This window comes from Rattus norvegicus, chromosome 19, assembly GCF_021556685.1.
Source record: "Rattus norvegicus strain SHRSP/BbbUtx chromosome 19, alternate assembly SHRSP_T2T, whole genome shotgun sequence".
NCBI classification, from domain to species: Eukaryota; Metazoa; Chordata; class Mammalia; order Rodentia; family Muridae; genus Rattus; species Rattus norvegicus.
Window position 1 is genome coordinate 45,646,761 of NC_141552.1, and position 13,609 is coordinate 45,660,369.

A 13,609-nucleotide genomic window follows, 5' to 3' on the forward strand; every position below is an offset into this window, starting at 1 on the left:
TGAACTCAACACCTGATTTTGCTTCCATTGGCCACCTCCGATTCTCTCCGTTTGTGGCCCCTTCATGGCTTGTTTCTCTACATGTTCTCCCTTAAAAAGTTGTTCAGTATTTCACTTTGCTTTCCTTTCTGCTAGTGGTTGACATCTAAACCCCTTGGCTATGGCCTCATCTGCGTCCTGCACATGTTATTATGGAATGGCTGATGTAAAGTTGGTTTTGTATCTTAAATAGGTTTGTGTCTTTACTTCCTATTTTCTTTTCCCTGGTTTTCTCTGCTGTTCTGACAGGATGCTGCAGTAACACCTGATTCCTGACAAAGTGTCTTAGAAACTCCTTTTTTATCCTCGAGTTGGCAATGATGGAATGAATATTGTCTGGGACATCATGTCCTAGGACGCAGAGGTCTATGGCCGGGTGCTGGGGATGCTGGTGCGGGGCGTAGGCTGATGCAGAGCTCACCTTTGTCACTGTGGTGTGTTTAGGCCAGGTTACTTTGTGACGAGGTCTGTCCAAAAGGCAAGTAGCCTTACTCGTGTAAGAAATACATGAGCTCATCAGAGTTTGAGAATAATACTATTGACTGTCATGCTGGCTATCCTAGTGTCTCCTCTGTGACTACTGTATTATATACCTTTTTATGGACAGAAAAGAGGACCCTGGGGCTTAATATTCCAGTTTATTCAAATCTTTATCTACATTGCCAGTCACCATTTACCTTTAGATCCAAAAAGGTAAAGGGTGCAGTAAAAACACAGCCAGTTCCTTACCTTGGTATCTTCTAGGGTTTTCAAGGAACTTGCAGAGTGCCTGCTCTGCCCTCTGTGGAGTGCACCGTGCCCTTGCTCCTGAGAGGTCTGTGCAGCGCTTGTAGGCTGAGGTGACCTTGCCCACAAGGAAGCCCGCACAGTGTGACTGGCATTTTCACACTCTCTCTGTTTCCTTCCTTCTTCCTGCTGGCTCTGGCCTGCCTTATTGTGACTCTTGGAAAATGTTCCTTTCTTGCTGATATTCTAGTTTATACCTCCTTTCTAGTTTTCCATATGATCAAGGTATTTGTAATATTTATATACACTTTATATGACATTGTAATAAAAGGGTGTGGTGGCTGAGTGGGCTGAGCAGTTGGTTTGTGCTGAGTCGGCATACGGTGGAGGCTGTGCTAACTGATCCCTGGACTTCATGCTACACTTTACTGTTTCCCATGGTGTGCCCGGCTGTGCCTGGCTGTGCTCTCCCAGCCCCACGCCTTTGGATTTTTCAAAATAGGGTTTCTCTCTTGTAGCCCTGGCTGTCCTGGAACTCACTCTGTAGACCAGGCTGTCCTGGAACTCTGAGATGTGCCTGCCTCTATCTCCTGAGTACTGGGATTAAAGGCCTGTGCCACTACACCTGGCTTTCCTGCTCTCCTTTTAGAAATGAGGTGTGACCTCTTCTATTTGGGTATGGTGAGGATCAGTGAGCCAAGACACTCAGGTCACCTGTCATCTATACTTGAGCAGTCCAGAGGGGGTGCAAAAGAAAGGTCAGGTGGTTATTATGCGCCGACCATTTGGGAGCAGTGTCTGAAATAAATTTCTAGCGAGTTGTAAGTGTTAAGATTTCTTCATTGTGATGGGTAAGCCTGATCATCAATTTGACAGGATTGAGATGTGCCCAGGAGGGTAGCAATGCGTGGACAGTATGTCTCTGAGAAGGCTCCCAGAGGCTCAACCGAGGGAAGAAGACTTGCACAACCCCATCGATGGGAGTAGAGAAATTCGTAAAAATCAAGTTTGGGTCGGGCATGATGGCATACACCTTTAATCCAGCTCTCAGGAGGCTGAGGTGGTAGGATCTCTGAGTTCAAGGCCAGCCAGTTCTATACAGGGAGTTCCAGGACAGCTAAGACTACATAGAGAGATCCAGTCTCAACACACTCCCACCAAAGGTAAATCTGTAAATAAAGCTTGGGCCTTGCCCTGGATCCCTGACCCTCCCGAGTCAGCCTGGTATGAAGCCAGTGTGTGAGTGGCTTTCTCTTTTCCAAAAGCCAAATGCTTCCAACTTGCTCTGTTTTTGCTTTCTCTCCCATGATAAAGTAGTTCGGTAAATTGTGTTGATCGGGGTTGGGGATTTAGCTCAGTGGTAGAGTGCTTGCCTAGCAAGCACAAGGCCCTGGGTTCGGTCCTCAGCTCTGAAAAAAAAAATTGTGTTGATCAAGTTTCTACCCCCAAATCCTTTAAGGTGGGCCTGGACTTGAAGACCCAAATGCTTTCAGGCATTTGTGAGGCCATTGTATTAGAATATAAAAGAGAACCTGCTCATCTGAGAGAGTCAGATGAGAATTTTAAGGAAAATAAGAACCAAGTAAACAATTCTGTGGGACCCCAGCCCCGAAGCCTGTACTTAGTCACTACTGTAGAGTTGCCAAGTGAAGTTAACTTTCACCAAACAGTCTTGCCAAAATAAAATCTTGGGGTGAACAACCATCTTTGTTTATGATGAGCAAATGAAGGGGATGTGGGGACAGAAATGGCCCACACATTTGTCCCCAGAAGCTGACTGTGTCTCTTCACCGCCAAACACATTGATTCCTGAGGCAAACGAGCAAATGCCTGGCTGCGTGGCCCTGGCCGTCTTCTCCGTTGCTTTTTGTTGGCTTCTTGTTTTTACGTTCAGGAGGACCTGTCCCTGCCATCCTGCACCTCCAGAGATTATGCCAAAACCACAAAGAGTTCTGACATGCCTGAGAAAGAACAGGCCCGAGTCCCTGTTAGAGTTCCCTGAGACGGGTGTGTGTGACATTGAGTAGGTCACCCAGTGTGATGCCTTTGTTCCTTCGACAGTCAAGTGAAGATGTGCGAGGTGTTTGAGATTGGGCAAGCCTATGACCTCATCATGGTCCTCTCTGGGATGCAGCCAGTAGTGAAGCAAGGTTTTCATCCTTCCCCCACTGTAAGCTTTTTTATGCCTGTCACTTCTCTCTCCCCGGCTGTATGATTTTGAGCGAGTTGCTAAGACTCTACTGTGTGTGTATGCTAATACACAGAGCTGTGTTAACTGAACTGGTAAATGCGTGGTGGAACACCTTCCATTGTGAGGGTCTTCCAGTGATGGCTCATCTTGACCCCTGAATACTGAGCGAAGACTCTGCAGATGTGATTAAATCATGGAACCTGAGATCGAGAAGATGTCCTTAAGCCAAAAACAGTTCTGGTGGCTCTTAAGGAGTCACAGAGCAGCATGTGAAAACAGAGGTCAACAGGGGTACAGTTGATTTCCGTGGGCTGAGGAATGTGGCCACCCTCTAGAAGCTGGAACCCTAGAACCTTCAGGAAACATCCTTCGTGCACCTTGGGCTTAGCCCTCTGAAAACCATCGACTTAACCTTTGCAGTTGTCAGCACAGCTTTATGACCTTCGAGAATGGAATGCTGATACATGTTTGTTTTGAGCCACTATATTTGTGGTCATTGTTGTAGTAGCAGAGATGTGTTACCCGTTTCATCTTTCTATGTGTGCGCTCTGCTTGTTTTTGCTGTAAGATCTTCTTTAACAGAAGAGCGTGCGGTGGGTCAGGTGCTTTCTGTACCCAGAACCTGGTCACAGTTGAGCATTGCTTCTGTACAATGTGCATATGCATGTGGCTCAGGGAAGAGTGTATGGTGCTGTCGAGTGTGGACTTCACGGTGGGACTTGCTCTGGAAGTGGTATGTTAGGTTTTAAGCCTTCTCCGTCAGGTCCATCTCTTTGTTTTGGGACGTGTGTCCCTTGTACGTTCAGCTTGATTTCCCTGCACTTGATCAGTTTGTCATTTCCCATCATTCCTTTGACTTCAGATGCTGTTTATTCTATGAATAAGAACTTAGTACAGAGATCACCCACACTGGTCAGATTTGGACAGTTAAGGCCAGAGACACTTTCAACTCGATATTAGCAGATACTGTTGTTGGCCCAGGAGCTGCTCCTAGCACAGCCTCCAATGGTGGCTTTCAGGTTCAGAGCAGCTTAGACCAGCTTAGGAGTGCACTGGGGCTCACAAGGGTGCTTGCACTGTTTCTTGTTTTAAAGCTTGCAAAATGAGTTAGGTACTTAGTGAGGCCACAGTGCTCTTATGTAAGGGGCTGCTGCTGGTGCTGCCAAACAGGGAACTTGAAAGAAAGTTTGAAGTCAGCTCACAGTCCTAGAAGAATTTTGTTTTACTTCCAAGTTATGTGGATTAACATCGGCATTATTTTCTTGGCAAGAATCTGGCATGAAAATATTGAGTTCTTAGAATCCAAACCTTGTTCTTCTATAAATAAATCACCGGTTCTGGCTTGAATGTGTACTTCCCTTGGTGGCAGATTTCTTGGCAGACCCTTGCATCATTGATAAACTAGTTATTTAGGACTCCATGCCAAGAAATGCCAGCTTCTAGGTGCAATTTCTCTACTTAACCAAGGGTGTTGGAAGCCAGTATAACTTGTAAAATTTATGTACTTCACTGAGTGTCCTAGTTAGGGTTTCTTTTAGTGTGATGAAACACCACAGACAAAACAATTTGGGGAGGAAAGGGTTTATTTTGCTTACCCTTCTATATCATTGTTCATCATCAGAGGAAGTAAGGACAGGAACTCAAGCAGGCACTTGGAGGCAGGAGCTGATGCAGACGCCATGGAGGAGTGCTGCTTTCTGGCTTGCTCACCATGCTCTCTTATAGAACCCAGGCCCCTCAGCTAGAGGGTGACCCCACCCACAATAGGCTGGGTACTCTTCTGTCAATCACTAATTGAGAAAATGCCCTACCGGCTTGCCTGCAGCACGATCTTATAGAGGCATTTTCTTAACTGAGGTTTCCTCCTCTGTGATGTCTAACTTGTGTCAAGTTGACTTAGGCTAGCCGGCACGCCGACGGCACCCCATGTTCTTTGTTCACTTTCCTTCTAAGTTCAGGATGATGGAATGTGTCATAGTTCTTCACTGGGGTCTGGGAGCTGAGAGTAGAAGTTGGAGGTTTAGAAGTATGTGCCAGTTAGTTATATCAACTAGACCCTGCCGAGACCTCTCTAGGAAGAGGGAACATCGGTTAAGGGTCACCTCCATCATATTGGCCCGTGGACGTGTCTCCAGGTCATTTCTTTTTTTGGGGGGGGGCAAAACTGTTTTATTAACTGACCCAAGCACTTCATTTTTTTTTCTTTTCTGATTTGAGGTAAAACCATTAAACACAGCTCACAAGAAAATACAATGACTATTTAACTACAATTACAAGAGTCTGAAACCTCACTAGTTGTTCAGATAATACTTTTACAAATGTATACAACTGCAGAGTCTACTTAAGCTACGTTTAGTGTTAACCAAGAGTATTATCCAAGACCTAGACACCTGACTACTATTTTTGAAGCGACTACGAGTTTGTAACAACAGAAGGATTTAACTGTTACCTTAGGAATGTATTTTCCTTTCAAAATCACCCAGCTAGTGCCATGTAGTGTTTTCTCATTCTTCAGAGATGTCAGTGGAAGCTTTTGAAAAGCACACACCTGTTCCTGTCCTGTATATTGCTCTCAAATTTTACATTTGGCCAATAACCACATAACCATTGCCCTGCTACAAGCAACAGATTTTTCTTTTGCAAAGTTCTACCTTGAATTTTCAGATTCTGTTGTAGTTCCAACTGCCAATTACCAGGTGTGTGACAGTTACTGTGTGTGGGAGTGTCCACGTGGGGACAAGGATGATAAATCAGTCCATGAACACAGGCAATGTGTTTGCCCCAACTAAACCCATTATTGAGTTTTCATTTTGTTACTGGACTTCTGTTTGAATCAATACCACAGACTTTGGAACACTGCAGTTTTGCTTCAGAGGTAGATAAAACAAAAATCATGCAGTTAAGTCTGTTGGGTAAAATGGGCTTGTTTTCAGACTATAGCATGGCTAAGATGTTCTTCATTCTTAGTACATTGACCATTTTGACCACTGTGTGTGTGTGTGCACTTGCCATTTTGGCCAGTTTGTGGAAATAACCCAAGTTTTCCCTCTCAGGAAAATCAAATTGTAATTCAGTTTAACTACAGATAGAAGAGAAACAGCTTTACCATTTGCATTAGAGCACTGAAGTTCACTTTCTGGATTTGTGACGTACAAACACATCATGCATTCTAAGACGAGTTGATTTTATCGGTGTCACTAGTGATGTTACTTAAAAAACTTACAAGTTCAAAACTTCTCAAAATATTGAAATCACCATGTTGTAAAGACAGACTGGAATGTTACAAATGATTTTGCAAAATACAAAAATAGGTATGCTCCACTGACTGCTTCAGTCACTCTTCCGGGCAGTCTCATCTTTTGGTTCTTCATCATCCGAGTACACAGTCGGCTCCTCCCCTTCCTTCAGCAGTTTTCCCACGTGATGGTACTTGAAGGTGAACTGAGAGTCCCAGTCATTCAGGGTCTCCTGCTGGGCAGGAGTGAGGTCAGAAAGGTCATCATACACATCCTTCAGTGCTTCTTTGTCCAGGCAAAATGTGGCAAGGCCCCTGGATGCATCTCTAACAGCAAAGACCCCGTATGGCCCCTCCGGCCCGTAGAACTTGCAGCCTTTGGTCACGTCGAACACCTTGCGGTTGATGGCCATAAGAATGCGCGGGTCCTGGACGCCATCGTAACGCCTCAGTTCGGCAGGGGTGAAGTCACGCGGCTTGAGGCGGGGCAGCGGGGGCGGCTCATCGTCGTCGTTGTCGCCACTGGCACCCCCCCGCGAACGATCTTGTAGAGCAGGAAGATGTAGAGGCCAAGGAGCAGCAGGTTGAGAGGCGACGTGAAAATCTCTTGAAGCAGCCGGCCGCCCTCCAGCTCGCTGGGATCGGCGCCAGTCGCCACCACATCCTCGGCAGCCATGATCTCTTGAGCAAAGGTTGGGCCCTGCTATGCAGAGATCCGGAACAGTCGGCTTCCTCCGCCCTCTAAGCGAACAGTGGCCCAGGTCATTTCTTGATTGTTCATCGACAAGGGCAAACCTTGTTCACTGTAGGGAGTCCCACCTCTGGGCAGGTGGCTCTGTTCTGTGTTCCGTGGAAAAGCAAGCGGAGCAACCGTGGACTGCAAGCCAGTAAGCAGCAATGCTCTACGGCCTCTGCTTCAGTTCTGCACCCAGGGTTCTTGCCCTGACTGTTCTTCGTGATGAACTATAAACTTCTTCCCCAGTATTTTATCATAGGATCAGAAGCTGTAACTGGGTATTTAGTCATTTCATGACCAGTGCCATATTTAAAACTCCAGTATTTCCTGAAAGAGCCTAATCTGAAAAAAAAACCTAATCTGGAATAGCAGCATAGATCTGAAAGTAGGAATGGTTTAGAAGAATACATAAATTTAGATGTATTCAGTGTAGGTAAGGTGTAGGGTGCAAAAGCCCTGGTCCCTTCCTCACCTCCAACAGGAAAAGAAAAGCTAAAATGTTCTAGGTAATGGAAAAGCATATTTGATTATTAATTATTAAAAGAATGCAGTTTGATGTGGCCAGAAGTGATGCAAGCATGAACCCTAGCACTAGAAAGAGATCAACCAGAATGGAAAAGCAGTGCTGGAACATTCTTACATGTTAAAGGGAAAACCACCCCTCAATACTTAGCACAAGTGAGGCATTACACACGGGAGAGAGGCACCAGATTATTTGTGCAAATAAACCCTGAGTTAATTTACTTTTCAATTAACATGAAGAATTAGAAATTTAATGTTCCCAAACTGTTATTTAAAAATGCCATTCTAGAACATTTATTTCTGTCCATACAACATACTGTCCTTAAATGAAAGGCCTTTTCTCTCTCAGTGTTAAGTTTGGATATTAAGGTAACAGCACCAAATATATTACTGTAAATGCCCAGATTCAAAGGAACATTAAAGAATGACTTATTTATTCTTATGTGTATTGCTGTTTTGCCTCCAAGCATGTCTGGGTGAGTTGTAGGATCCTGTGAAACTGGAGTCACAGACAGTTGTGAGCTGTCATATTTAAAACTGGGTAACTGGGAAACAAACCCTAATCCCTTGGAAGAACAGCCAGTGCTCCTAACCACCAAGCTATTGCTCCAGCCCTCAAAAGAACATTTTTAGCCATTTAAATGCATGCACACAAACAGGACCGACTTGTGTGCTGCTGCTCTTTGTTGGGGTTGAGCTGGGGTTATGAGAGCGTCTCTCTGTAGTCCAGTTTGTCCGTGAACTCATGACTGTTTTTGTCCCAATCTTCCAAGTGCTAGAGATGCCATCATGGGCCACCATGTCTGGTGCAGTGCATTCTGACAGAGCCCATTTGCAAAATGAGTAAGGAGTTGTTCAAAGTGAGGCTGCAGTCTGCCATTATTTAAAATAAGTGCATGGCATGAATTAGAATCCCTCCACCATCTCTACCTTATAGGTAGAACTTTCTTCTTTCTCTCCAAATCGGGGTGTTTTCCTATGTTCAGTTTTCTGCACTTCACATTGTTGAGTACATACTATGTTTTTTTTTGTTTGTTTGTTTGTGCTGTTAGCAGATATTCCCCCAACTCATGACAGGGATGAGTCATACTAAGAGTTTTCTGTTGCACATTTGCAAATATCCATGTGCAAGTTTTATCTTGGAAACTTGCCAGAATCTCTGAGTCATAGGAGTTTATCAAATTTACTCAAAATTGCCAAACGACAGACGTCATCACGCCACGTTCGGTGGTGAGAAAATTGTTTCTTCACACTGCTTTGGCAGTCAGGTGACTGAGCTCTCCTGAGGTTTTGTTTTTAGTTTCCTGACCACCGGTGCTGCCGCCCGGAGTCCTTTTCATATGGCCCCAGGCCACTTTGATTCCTTTTGTGACATGCATGTTTTGCCCATTGTTTTTGTTTAAAGTCCAGGTTGTAAAGTAGTTCTTTTTACTTTGTGGTCGTGTGCTTATTTTTCAGCCGTCTTCAGAGTTTTACCCTAATTGGTGTGATTAGCCAGTCCTATATTCTTAAACTTTTCTTTTGTAAGTGATCATGCCCAAACTCCGTGCATGCTAAACACATGTGCTACTGCCAAGCTACATACTTCAGTTGGCTCATTTCACATGTGGACCTTCTCTGGTACCATAACCCGTCATGAAAAGATGAGGTGACAAGGCCTATAGTTCTTTTGGAGAATTGCTTACTGTTAATATACTTTTTAAGTGACGATTTAATCTTGTCCTTAGGATTATTAGTTACCTCTGTAGTGCTACTTTCATTGGACATGTTTACTTTGAATTTTTTCGTTTCCTTGGGTTAGAGTGGATTTCCCTCCCTCTCTCCCCTTCGCTCCCTCTCTCCCTCTCTCCCCCCTCTTTCCCCTCTCTCCCCTTTCTCTCTCTTTCCCCTCTCTCCCTCTTTCCCCCTCCCCCTCCCTCCCCCTCCCTTCTCTCCCCCCTCCCATCCTCTGCTGTTGAGGTGTAGTGGTGATGGTGGTGATCAGTTCAAAGTACCTGGCTCTCTGCCCAGATCTTGCTGACTCAGAGGAGTGCTGTCAGATGGGTGTTGCTAATTGTCTTGTCAACTTCGGAATACATTCTGACCTGACTGAGGAGAAAGGAGAGTATGGGAAGATGCACAGAGAAGCTTCGGGAAGTGGGGAAGGGAGGGAATGGTGGCTTCTGTAGTGCTGGGGTGTGGGAGGAGGACAGAGGGTGATTGGCATGTGCCAGGTGGAGGACTGCAGATGGCTTGGGCTGTGCCTTTTCCAGTTTTTAGTGGAGCATAGCTCTTCTACCCCTCCTAACAGAAATGCACCCCATTCATAAAACAAGGACCCCATTCATCTGTGTGTCTTTCTTTCTAGGTCTGTCAGCTGCCCAGCGGAAGTTTGCTCACTCTCTCAGAGACTTCAAGTTTGAGTTTATCGGGGATGCTGAGACTGATGATGAACGGTGCATAGGTAAGAAGTGTGTAAGATCTGGTTTGCTTCCCTCTGCCCTGCCCAGCAGGTACTCATGCCTTTCTCCTTACAGATGCCTCCTTACGGGAATTTTCTAACTTTCTGAAGAATCTGGAAGAACAGAGAGAAATCATGGTGAGTAGCAGGGATGCAAATTTATTGATTACAAGATTTCCACAAGGGGACAGTCTGGGCTGTTTAGCCAAGCCTGACAGAAGTTTCGATGCATTTAGTGCTTTGAGTGGGTGGGATTTTCTGAGCTCTGATTTCTGGGTCTATGATGGTTCTGTGATCAGTTCTTGGTCAAGGTTCAAGATCTCTTGCGCCAGAGCAGGAAGCCAGGATCATCCTGGGGCTTCCAGCTAGAGAGTCTGAAGGGCTGAGCTCCAGGTTCAGTGAGGCTGTCTGAGAAATGAAGGTGGAGAAAGGAACTGAGGAAGACACCTGCTTGTCGACCTTTGGCCTTTCCACATCTGTATGTACACACGTATCTGCAAACAGGCATGTACACATCTGAATAGTTACACATAATGTACCCAGAATTTCATGGTGTGCAGATAGTCTGATCACACAGACTTTTCCCAGCATGTACTGACAGGTTCAACTAGTGTTTGAATAATGTCATAGTCACTAATGTCTTAGCTATCAGTAAAGACTAAATATGATATTAGATCACAGTAGTGCCATGACATCAGCTTTCTGCACTATGTCAGGTGGAGGCATGGGGGTGGGCTGGTAATGGAACATCTTGGTTTATATAAGGGTGTGTGTGTGTGTGTGTGTGTGTGTGTGTGTGTGTCTGTGTGTAAAACTTCCTTTAGCATTTAGTCATTCTTTTCTGGGATCCTGATCTTTTATTGATCGTTTATATTCTTATTGGTTGGGATCTGAGGGCTTGGTAGCTGTGGTTTGAATAGGAATGGCCCCTATAGACTCTTGTGTTTGAATGCTAGCTCATAGGGAGTGGCACTTTTACAAGATGTGGCCTTGTTGGAGTAGGTGTGGCCTTGTTGGAGGTGTGGCTTTATTGGAGGAAGTATGTCACTGTGGAGGTGGGCTTTGAAGTCTGCTATGCTCAAGCTATGCCCAGTGTGGTACACAGTCGCTTCTGCTGACTATGGATCAAGATGTAGAACTCTCAGGTTCTCTCCAGCACCATGTCTGGCTGCCCGCTGCCATGAGAATATGGACTAAACCTTGGAACTCTAAGCCTGCCCCAGTTAAATGTTTAACTTCATAAGAGTAGCCATGGTCACGGTGTTTCTTCTCATTAAGACAGGAGCAAGCAGTGCAGAGCACCTGCATTCACAGTTTAAGGCTAGCAGGGGTGGTGCTGAGTGGATGCACAGTGGGTTGTGCCAGCAGACAGGGAAAGTACTGTAGTTGAAAGCAGATGGGCGGGGAGCTGTGGGGCAGCTGTAGCAGAGAGGTTCTGTGTTGAGGGCCTTTTCGTAGAGCACTGTTAGCTGTCTTCCCTGCAGAGTAGAGCTGGCATGGAAGATTTGTTTCTGTACTCCTTGGAGGTAATTGAGATGAAGGCGGTGTAATGTGGTTTTGCGCTCTGATGGAGACTTCTCGGTTCCTAGAGATTGTTAGCTGACTGTGATTTTATCTTCAGCTTTGGAGGCCGCTGACCATGCCTCTGACTGAGGGGAGTGAGGATAATGAGGTTGGGTTCCTGGTCTAGGTTGATTGAGAGTAGGTTTGTGTCGTGCAGGGCTTTGAACCTCAGAGAACATGCTACAGCATGTGAAAACTGACGTGTGTGTGCGTGCTGAGAGAGAGAGAGAGAGAGAGAGAGAGAGAGAGAGAGAGAGATCCTGCACGCCTTTAATCCCAACACTCAGCAGCAAGAAGAAGGTGGATCTCTGAGTTTGAGCCTAGGCTGCTCAATGGAGAGAGTTCTAGGACAGTTAGAGCTGCACAGAGAAACCCTGCCTTGGGTTAAAACAAAAACAAAACATACCCAAAACAAAAAAACCAACTACTACCACCCCCCTCCAAAAAAAGAAAAAACACAAAACAAAAACAAAAACCCCAAACAAACCTAACCCTCAGAACTGATGCTTGAGAAGAGAAGCAGCTGTGGGAAAGGAAGCAGTCGGAGACAGCCACGGACACCCCAGTGTGAATAAGACACTCCAGTTTAGTTTGGGAAATCCAAAGCAAAACGATAATGTGGTGTTAAATTACATGTTCTCAGCGCCCAGTTCCACATCTGATCCTGTTTCTGCTGCATTCCTAATTCTGCTGTCGTTTTGTTTGTCAGCCTGCTATTGTGGTGTCTCATGTACAGATGTATACATTTCAAGTGCAAATACCTCAGGACATATCTCAGGAAGGTGCCACTTTAACAGTCACACAACGTGCCTCTATTCCAGAAAGCAGTTCATATCCGTTTCATTCCTTCGGTGTCTCCCAGCAGTATCTGCTTTCTCGGAATCATCTTTCCTCTTAATTTCTATTTGATTACAAATTCCTAAGTCACTTCAGGTTTGTAGGGTTTTCTTCTCTCACCCTGACCAGAATTCAGTCTTCAGAATTAATCCTTTCTGGGACCAGATCTCAAGCTTGACTTGTCCCCTTGCCTTTGCCTCTTAAATGCCAGGGCACAATTGTGTATTGCCAAATGCAGCCTACTGAGTGCTGGGGGTATAGGCATGCAGCCTACTGAGTGCTAAGGGTATAGGCATGCAGCCTACTGAGTGCTGGGGCTATAGGCATGCACCACCACATGCAGTGAACTGATTATCTCTACTGGCGGTTAACATGTCTGCAAAAGCAGAAGTCTCCTGAGTCACCGTAGAGTATAGCAATGAAATTAATAAAAGTTGAAAGGCAGTGCTGTTTAACATTGACTACATTGATATTAAGTGGCCGTCTGGGTAACCTTGTTAGTGAATACTTCTTTTGACACATAAAAACTGGATGAAATCATCATGGTCCCCGAGTCTTTAAAGACCTTTCCAAAGCTTATGAAGACATGATTGTGTCCTTGGAGTACACAACAACTGTAAACTTTGAATAAGAACAGATACTGACCTCAAGGGACTTTCAGTGTGGTGTTGGGGGATAGCTGGTAATTAGCAAGTTAATTAGAATAGACAAAGGTCTGAAGTATGACTGGAAGGAGAGGGCAGCAGCTAAGCCAGTGGCTGTGGGAGGCAGGGAAACTGTGCTGGAGCCGGGAGTAGTTTAATCAGTAACAGGAAAAATAAAATACAGTCTATGGGAGGAAAACACTAATGCTTGTAGTATTAATTACTAAAAAAAAATAAACCCTGTCTTCCTGGGGTTTGCTACTTGTTTCAAAGGTTTATGTTCCTGAAAGACAGACAGACAGACAGACAGACAGACAGACACACAGACTTTATCTTTTATCACACCTTAAACAACACAATGGTTGGGCCACTGCCTCACTTCCATGTGGCTAATCTACCTCACACTGAAGATCCTGAGTTATTACTACTTCTATGTTCTGTCTTGGCTGCCCCAGATCCAGTCAGGCATCCCTCTGGGCCATGCTCTCCCTGTCCTTCACATGGTGCCCATGCCTCTCTGTCCTGTACTCTTCTCAGACCTTGCGTCTCTCCTCTCCTCCACACTCTCCCAGCATGGTGGATTCCTTCTCTTGTCCCAAGCCTGGGAAATTCTAAAATCTTGCTTCTGTCTCTCCTCCCCAGCTATTGACTGTTGGCATCTTTATTTACCAATCAG

At 45.3% G+C, this 13,609-nt stretch overlaps 1 protein-coding gene and 1 pseudogene across 18 annotated transcripts in view; one reads left to right on the top strand and one right to left on the bottom strand.

The window, feature by feature from the left end:
• Positions 1–13,609, top strand: part of Arhgap10 (Rho GTPase activating protein 10) — a 267,994-nt gene that overhangs the window by 64,694 nt on the left and 189,691 nt on the right. For 16 of the 17 annotated variants that reach the window (XR_015643473.1, XR_015643474.1, XR_015643476.1 and 13 more), the window contains 2 exon segments: positions 9,797–9,892; positions 9,966–10,027. Coding sequence is in view for 11 of the 17 variants with exons in the window: in XM_087595148.1 (XP_087451274.1) it covers positions 9,797–9,892; positions 9,966–10,027 (158 nt within the window). In the remaining 6 variants the exon portion in view is untranslated. 17 annotated transcript variants of the gene reach the window in all.
• Positions 5,113–6,949, bottom strand: LOC108348983 (membrane-associated progesterone receptor component 1 pseudogene; annotated as a pseudogene). Its single transcript, XR_015644081.1, has one exon. The product of XR_015644081.1 is annotated as a membrane-associated progesterone receptor component 1 pseudogene (transcript).